Here is a 9,652-nt window from a genome sequence, read left to right on the forward strand (position 1 = left end):
TTTGAGCCCGGGTCTAAAGGGTACTTCCATGCTCAACCAATAGATAGATCAGGCGTGCTCTTGTTTGAAAGGTAATAATGAGACCAAGATTTGTCCTTGTATGGATGTATGCAATTTCTTGCTTATCTCCCCACTCACTTTAAGGTCACAGCAGGTAAGATAGTACCAATAGATAAGGGGAAGGATTGCACTAGAGGCTTGTATGAAGCTAGACCTTCATTTACCCTTTATGCCTCATTGTACCTCAATCCTTTGCAAGCTATGTTTTAATCTCAATCATATCCCCACAATGCTCTTTGATAAGCATGGATGAATTGGGATCGTTACTCAGCTTGTTAAGGGCTAGACTGAGTGGTACAAATTGGGCCCCCTCCAGATTTTTCCTGCACAATATGGTTTTGAATTAGTGGAGAAAAACTAGGCCTAAAGTGTGGCATAATGAAAAATGCAAGTGTAATGATAAAATAGTAAGGTTGAGAGTGATCTCTCCTTCGATTTTGGCTTCTTTTTATCCTCCTTAACTACTAACAGTGGTTTGTGCTCTGATTAGCTTAACTGAACGTTGAGACACGAAGAGACACAATGTCCTGTTAGTATTAGTGGACAATCAAATAAGGTATTCCTCTCAGCTAGTATCATCAATTCTTGTTCTATTGTGTTATCGCTAAAATTGGTCTTAGACCTTTAAGCTATCTTTGCCATTCAAACCTCTGCTTCTTGATTATTGACGCGTTTGATGGACCAATTCCCCCTTCCAAAAAAGGTCCTAAGAGCCAAGGTTTGCCCCCAGTGCTCAAGTGGTATACCTGTAGTTCGAAACTTATCAGGGCTTAAGGTTACAGACCAAAAGTGAAATTGTTCAAATTTAAACACAATGACACAAAATAACCTGTAAAGGAAAGCGATTAGAAAGAGGTAAAGTGGAGCAATGTCTTGTCTTAAAGCTTCCTATGCTGCACTGGTGATCTCTGAATTTCCCTAGTTTTGACTGTTCAATTGAGAAGGTTCCCTGATGGACCAGTAAGTCTTGATTTTGCTTTGCCGGTGAGGGTGGTGTGATGTCCAGCTTTCCAATCTTGCGAAAGACCATCACATAGCTCCAACCAACCATCCTTGATACTAGGTCCCAAATTAGTTATTTGAAACATTGACAAAATCCTCTAATAATTTAAGCAGAGTATTTGGGAGGGGGAGGCAATTAAAAAATGACCAAGTTATTATCCAAACTAGTGTGGTAAAATCTCCTCCAAGTAGCAATTCACAAGGCCATCTACATGTATTTTTTCTTTTCTTTTCTTTTTTAATCGACCATCTACATGTATTATTTAAAAAATTACATGATTCATTAAAAAGGTTAAGTGACTAAAAGTATACATGGATGATCTTTTCAATCTTCACGTAGGAGGTTGAAGGAATTTTCCTCCAAACAGGCTTGGAGGTAAATGGTGTCCATTAGAAAATGGACACCACAAGACTTGCATGCCAAAGGAGATGTATGATTATATGCAAGAAAATGATGGTCAAGAAGATGTGTTTTATATACATGAAATCCTCAATGAACTTTGACCGTGGAAGTAGTGGGAGTAAAAATTTTAATGACATAGTAACTATCCGTGATACAGAGAATTGTAAGAGAACAAGATTTCGCATGCCAATGCGAATGAATGGTTCTCATAAATTTAGCTGCGTATCGCACGGGACATGGGCTGATAGAGTACAAATAATAAAGGAACTTTAATTTTCATTTAACTAATAAATTGGCTTTTCACATTCTTCGGTCAGTTATGCAAAAATCTTAATCAATGTATCTCTCCTTTTAAAACAAAAACCAAAAAAAAAGAAGTTTCTTTGTAATTATCTGTTTACTTTGTATGGCATGATGTATGTTTAGAACCCATGATGTTCTGGGATTGATCACATCGTTACACGTATCTCAAATTCATAAACCATGAGAACCTTTTGTTGAATTGTTTATACTGCAAGGTAAAAGATTATTAGACTGATTTGTATTTTTCACTCTTTAACTTCTTCTCTTTTTCTTTTTCTTTTTGGATTACATGGATAGTAAGTAGTGTTTTCTGGGTTTAGCAAAAAGTTGTGTTTTCTGGAGTCTGGATACTAAACTACAATGCGTCAGGAAATCTAAAGACAATCAGGAAAATTAATGCAGTAGGTCAAACAATTTTTAGAGATTATACCATGGGGAAGTCTAAGTTTTTGTGAATAATTTTGCATTTTAATTGGTTGAAAACTTTTATTTTATTTTATTTTGTAGCTGGATTGCAGATGAACTTGCCTATATTCTTTCGTGTCAGCTATCTTGGGATTTTCTGATTAAGCAATTTATTCATTATTTTTCTTTTTCCAACTCTGTGAATCATATTGGGATACTCAAGTTTCCTTTTCTAGCACTTTAAATCTTGTTACTCTCTTTATCTTATTCTATAATTATGACACATATACTTACAGCTCTGCAAGCTTGTATGCACTGGAAGCATAAATGATATACTTAATTGAAATATATAATGTAGGTTTCACAAAATTGGTGATCATTGATCAAGTAAAGGAATAGAAAAAATTTAGCTGAGAAAGAAATCCAAATGGCCCAATACAAGTATCTTATTTTTCTGTTGGTCCTCTCACGATCAAACATTGGTTTGTCATGGTCCTGGTTTCCTTCACATGCCGAGAAACAATCTAGTGATGACCCTCCAAAGATTCTAGGAATTTCTGGTGATGTTGTGGCTGAGTTCTCTATGGATGCTCTCAATGATGAGAAAGGAATTGAAAGGGTCAACAATGCTAGAACAAAACTAACTGGCTTAAAATCCTGTTGGTATGATGCATATCAAGGACTTTTTGCCAAGTGCTCCGACATCACTGCTGATGACAATGAAAGGCGGAAGAGATTTGCTTGGGATCTTAGCAATTGCTTTCAGAAAGACTCTGGAAGACCTCCTTTTCCTTCATGCCACATTAGCTCTCCAATGAAGGCATGCCTCAAAAAACTAGATACCAATGCCATTCATACTTACCGTCAATTCTTCCTCGAAACCAATTCTATTTGCCATCAGTTACAGTTAAGTATATTGTTTTTTCTTATTTAATTAGCTTCCCTTTTTCTTCAATCATCTCTATACAATTTTGGATGGCATGTGTTGGGAGGGTGGAGTTTTTCTAAGAAGGGACTTGTTGCTATGTAGATAGAAAAAACCAAAAAACGTTAAGGGAAATACAAAATCTGATTTGAATTTTGACTTTGTTTTTGTTTTATCTACAGGTCTAATTATTTCAGGCTTCAAACAGAGAAATTGGTAAATCAATTAGTAAAATCGGCTAACTATGCTGAAGAAAAATTAGAAACCATTGAAGAGAAATCGGAGAATCTGTTGCAGGGCTCAAAAGATATCCATGACTCTTTAAGTAAAATCGATCAACAAACTCAACAAGTGGCTCAAACTTCTAAGAATGTCAGCAATCAGATCAATGGAGTATTGAAGCAGTCAGAATTAGTTTTTGAGCAATCTGAGAAGATTGCAGCTTCTCAATTGGAATTGCAGAAAGGGCAAGAAAAGATGAAGGTAAAGTTGGAAGAAGGGATGACAATGATTCATGAGTATCACAATAAACTTGGTATGGAAATACACAATCTACAAAATGAGACTGGTGAAATAGAGAAGAAGATAAGCAAAGTGGGAGATGCAATGTATACGAAGATGAGTAATCTGCAAAGCAAAGCTGATGATATTGGGAATATAGCTGGAATCTCCTTAGATAAGCAAAAACAACTTCAAGAGGGGCAATCTGAAGCACTTCAGGGGCTTCAGTTGCTGTCCAAATTTCAGTCCAAAGCACTAGAAGAGAGCAGGTAATATAGGCAGTAGAGCCAAGTAAGTAAATTTATATTTCATATGTGTAATTTATCTAATGAGTCATTTGATATGAAATCTTCAGGGGTATCTTGCAACAGTTAGCTAAATTTGGCCGTGAACAGCAAGAAGAGCTTGTTCAGCAACAGGAACAGCTTCAACGATCCCATGACCATCTGTTTGAAAACTCAAAGTCTATATTGGCAGCTCAGGTGTGTTTTTTATTTAACTTGCATCTTTCAAGTAATCCAGTCACCTGTGTAAGTTCTCAAATCTCAAATTGGTTTCTCATCCTGAAAATTCAATTTGGTGTTATGCAGGAAGCTTTTGAACAAAAGCAAGCAACAATGTTTCTTGCTTTAGATAAGCTGTTTGCCTTGCACAATGCCTTACTGCTCGAATCACGATTAATCAAAGCTGCCTTTATGTACTCTATATCAATATTTATACTCTACATGCTCACCAGTACAAAGCCAACATACAACGTCAGACCTCAGCTTTATATTGGTAGGTGTATTTGCCTTTGTACTCTAAAATATGTATAGAAGTATATTTTTTCTTACAAGAGCTGGAATGTTAATGAATTTTTCTCACAGGTCTATGTGCTACATTCTTAATTGAATTTGCTATACTTCGATTTGTGCCAAGGGCTATTGACCAACAAACATGGATGATCAACCAAGTTAGATCGTTCTTCGCGATTCTTGCTTCTGTACAGATTATACATGCCATTATTACATACAGGTATGTAAAAAAAGATTTGATATAAGCAAAATTTAGGTTGATCCAATTTTTTATTCAACACATAAAGGAAGCACCTTCACCAAATTTCAGGGACTTTGAGAGATTGAATTATGAGATGCTACAAGATCTGATCAACAAGGTTAAGTCTTGGGATACAGATAGCGATGTAGACTGGTCTCAGTGGATAGACACGGAGATACAGGATGGCATAGATAATCTCAAGGATTCTGACTATTTGCCTTCAAAAGAAAAAGATACTGGAGAGAGTTCAAATGCTACCTCTTTAGCTACTAGAAAATACAATCTTCGCGGCCGCTGTCATTGATTTTTTTTTTCTCCCTCTGGTGACAAAGAAATTGAAACAAGAATTCAATAGAAGTACCCATTCTAGTACCCTTGGCCTTGGGAAGAACTTGGATGTATTGGAGCTAAACATCAGGCTAAAGTAGGGTACTTAAAAAAAAAAACACTTATTACTGAATTATATAGTTAAAAATGAAATTTAACTATTTGATTCACGTTAGGGGTTTTTCTTTGTTCAAATAAGTTAGTTATAAATTTCCAAACGCAGAAAATATTTGCCTTTCATGGTGAAGGCTAGCTGAGAGTTCTATCAAGGATTACTTCAAAACTCAATTAAGATAAAATCCAAAACCTAAAACGTTTATATATAAGATAAATTTAGATAACAGTAGGGGTGTGCATGGGTCGGGTTGGGTCGGGTTGAGGGGATTTTTTGACCCAACCCACCATGGTGGGTCAAAAAAAACCCAACCCAACCCAACCCAACCCATCACATAAGTCCAACCCAACCCAACCCACATGGGTCGGGTTGGGTCGGGTTGAACCCATGGGTTTGAAATTTTTTTTATTATTATTAAATTGAGTAGAAAAAAAAATATTAAAATATTAAAAAAACCTAAAGATTAGTATCAATGTAACTCCTTAAAGACAAACAACATTAATGACTAAACAACAATGGTAATTTATTAGGATTTGTGTGAACTAATTGGCTTTTATATAGGATAGGAAGAACTGGCTATTTAAAAAAATTTATTAATTATATAATATTATATATATATATATATATAATCTATATATAAAATAATAGGTGAAGTAGAGAGAGTGTGAAATTGAATTCCAAATTAGAACTCTAATTTTGTGCCATGTGTCTAGAATCTGAAATTGAAGTTGAATTTTGCATCATGTGGCTAAATGTATGTGGGCTCATTCTCATTAAAACCACTTCTATGTATCGGGTCAAGTGAGTTACTGTGCTAATTAAGTTTTTTCTTGATTTTGTAGTCAAACGTGAAAACCATAGAGATTAATATCGGTGATAAGAACTTGGTTGGGTACATTGCATAATTTCCAAAAAGATAGCAAAGCTAGAGTTTGCATCTTTGTTATAAATTGCTTACAAAGTTTGCATCTTTACATTTGTACTGAGTTTCGGATTAAAGTGCTTTCTTCTTGATTCTGACCCTGAGTTTTGTTTACTATTCACTTACAAAGTTTGCATCTTTACATTTGTTATAAATTGCTAATATGTGATTAGATGCACATTATGCCTAAAATTCACTATCCTTATATTTAGCTTTTTGTTCAAGTTTGGCACCTATAACAATGAAGAAAGCACTGCTGTGGACCGATGGATGATTTGCAGGTTGCAAAGGAACTTAGTGATCAATGGAATCTCACGCAAATTGGAGAGGACCCGACTGTAAATGTCTGGATGGCAGATGTGAGTCACTATGTTTTTAAAATGTTCAGTGAAAGTAAAGGTTATGAACAATGTAAATTTTCCAGAGAGAGATTTATTATTCTATATTTACGCAAGTTTGGTCGCCTTCTTGGAGTGGATCACTCCACCTTGTCTTTCTACTGGAATTTTTTATTTAGATTGTTACAATTTAATTCGAAATTTTATTTGAATTTTCCTATTGTTGTTACTATCATATATTATCATTCCAATTGTTCAATTAGAATCTGAAATTGGAGTCCAATTTTACTATATACGTGTACAATCTAATTATTTTTAATTTTGCTGTCATGTGTAGAAGCCAATGAGATGAAATTAATAACACATTAAACATTCATGCTTTGGGAATTAGTAGTACCAATTTAAATCCATTGGACCTGCTTCGTGATAATACAACTATGAAGGATGTATAAAAACACGCACAAACCCCTCTCTCTATAAAAAGAGATTGGAGAGAATTTCTTTTATCAGCCATGGAACTTCAGAGGTTTTTTCTTCACACAAATGCCCATTATGTTACAAAATGACCCATCGTAAAACTACAAAATAAGTACAACTCTGAGGGTTTTTTTTTTTTTTTAATTTTAAATTTTTTAAGCTGTGAAAATTTCAATCACCAATAGAGATTGAAGATTCAAAAGCGTGAATGGATCTTTTGGATAAACATTGTCACCAAGGTTCATCTTTCTGTGTAAAATATATATACTGCTAAGTTTTGTTAATGAAATTTTCTGTTAATAATATGAATTTAGACTTAACTGAGTCTTTTAAACATGAATAAACTCATGATTAATAATATATCAATTCCCGTGCGGTAGCACGGGGCTACATACTAGTTAGTATTAGTAGGAGAAACTAAGGAAATGCTGCTCTACAACTGTTTTTTTTAATTATTAAATATATAATATATATTTATAATATATATATATATATATATATAAAAGTATCCTACAATTGATTTAAAAAAAATTATTAAATATAAAAATATTTTTTAAATATATATTAAATATGGGTGGGTCGGGTTGGGTTTGGCGGGTTTGTAATTTTATGACCCAAACCCAACCCAACCCGCTATAAAATTTTTTTTTGTAACCCAACCCAACCCACCAAGCCTTAAAAACCGACCCAACCTGGCGGGTCGGGTTGGGTTGGATCGGGTTTGGCGGGTCGGTGGGTTTTCTGCACACCCCTAGATAACAGTCACAGTTGGAGTAGACTATTGGTACGAATCATAGCTAGGTTTCCTATATGCAGTAGAGTTTTATGTAGAGTAAATTATTGGTAATAAAGTTTAATATAAGGTAAATTATTTTGATGGTTAATGAAAGTGTTCATTTGTCATATATAAAAAATAAAAAAATAAATAAAATAAATAAAAGAGATAGTCACTTATTAATACAATCATAACAACTTCTAAGACCCAACTTTTATCATATATTATATCAATAAAATTCAATATATATATATATATATTTGAAGTATGAAAAAGCTTTTTTGAAATCATATGAAAAAAAATTAAATTAAATTAAAAATTATATAATAATAAAAAAAATACTTTATGTTAAAGCTAAATGAACCAACATTTTATTAAAAAATAAAAACCAAATATAGATTATAAAATAATAATATAAACCAAAAATAAAAATAAAAATCTTTTTAAATATATCTTGAAAAGTTTGTCTTTAGTCCTTAAAAAAATTGCAAACATATTAAGAAGTCTTTCTATGATGACCTTGTTTCTATAAGCCTATAACAAAGTGCCATGTGGCTTTGTCAAATTTTGCCATGTAATTAAGCAAGAATTTAGACAGAAAGGCTATACAAGAACGAAATTTATATGTTAACAATTTTTTTAAGACAAAGATGTACATTTTTTAAGAACAAAAATAGAACCTACCCCAAGTTTTGGGAACCAAATGTATATTTGTGTGGGAAAAAAAAGGACTTACCTATGACCTTTAATGGCTGATTGGGTACTTCTTTTAGATTTTAGTTCTAAAATATGTTTTTGGCACTCTAAATAATGTTCATAAAATGATCAATATTTTTTTTTTTTGAGAATCTGGCTTCAAATTTTATAAACTAAAATCAGCCAAAATCGGCTAAAAGTACATCAGCAACTTGTGGTGGAACATCCTCCATTCACACAGAAACACCATCAATAGTTTTGGCGTGTTTTGCTAAAAAATGAGCAACTGAGTTTCCTGACCTACGAATGTGAAAAAAAAAAATGCAATTACAAGAAACTAAATAATGCTTAATAGAAGAAATTAAATGACCAAAAGAAGATAGAGATTCCTCTTTACTTCTTAAGGTTGAAATAACCACCTCCAAGTCTCCCTCGACAATAAAAGAGGGTAGGTTGAGGTCCATAGCAAGGATAATAGCTCGAACAGCTGCAAGAGCTTCAACTTCGTCTGAGGATGATGGGAGCTTGATCTTCTCCGCTAAGGATGCAAGCACCTGGCCATGTGAATCCCGGACAACCACTCCTAACCCAGCCTCCTCTGTTTCTTTGAAGACTGCACCATCAAAATTAATCTTCAGGAGCAACGAAGGAGGTGGTTCCCACTTTGGCCGAGACTGTTGAGGAGCTGAACTCAGTACCGGAGCAGCTGGATGCACCTTGTTGAATTCCTGAAGCATTTGCTCAGCTGACAGTATGATCTGGGCTAACGGGAATGGCTTGTTACTGGTTCGAAGTTGGTTCCGGCGAAACCAGATCGCCCACGTGATCGTCGCAAACAGCTCTGGTTTTTTGTCATTCTCTAGCACGAATCTTGCAAGCTCAAAAAAAAATTGAAAACTTCTTAGACCTGCAAAACAGCCACATAACGTTAGTTTCCCAAATTGCTGAAAGCTCAGAACAGTCCCACAAAGCATGGTAACCGTCTTCAGCTTCCCGTTTACAATGGCAGCACACGTCTTCCTCGAGGGCTCTTCTACGGACCAGATTTTTCTTGACTGGCAGAGCTTCCTTGCAAGCCTTCCACAGAAAGTTTTTGACTTTGTTTGGCATTGAAAGCTTCCATATCTGACTCCAAATACTTGGGACCACATCTTGTGAGGACTGATACGGCAATGGGCCTGGTTTGTCTTTGACGAGGAACCTGTAACCGGACCTCACAGAGTAGACACCGTAGGGTACATGAGGCCAAATGAGCTTATCTTAAACTTTGGTTGGGCTGAGTGGAATTTTAAGGATCAAATCAGCTTCCATAGGAGCAAAATAGCGAAACAGTGCATCCCTATCCCAGCTCCTAGATGTGGGGCTAAT

At 34.8% G+C, this 9,652-nt stretch overlaps 1 protein-coding gene across 1 annotated transcript; it reads left to right on the plus strand.

Annotated features, from left to right (window-relative positions):
• Positions 1 to 2,566: 2,566 nt before the first annotated feature.
• On the plus strand, positions 2,567 to 5,035 carry LOC115962319 (protein GAMETE EXPRESSED 1-like). Its single transcript, XM_031081229.1, has 6 exons — positions 2,567 to 3,079; positions 3,281 to 3,868; positions 3,955 to 4,081; positions 4,190 to 4,376; positions 4,466 to 4,613; positions 4,704 to 5,035. Exons 1-6 carry the CDS (start codon positions 2,601 to 2,603, stop codon positions 4,936 to 4,938), a joined length of 1,764 nt encoding a protein of 587 aa, XP_030937089.1. The 5' UTR covers positions 2,567 to 2,600; the 3' UTR covers positions 4,939 to 5,035.
• Positions 5,036 to 9,652: the final 4,617 nt, after the last annotated feature.

Source organism: Quercus lobata, chromosome 9 (assembly GCF_001633185.2).
Source record: "Quercus lobata isolate SW786 chromosome 9, ValleyOak3.0 Primary Assembly, whole genome shotgun sequence".
Taxonomy (NCBI): domain Eukaryota; kingdom Viridiplantae; phylum Streptophyta; class Magnoliopsida; order Fagales; family Fagaceae; genus Quercus; species Quercus lobata.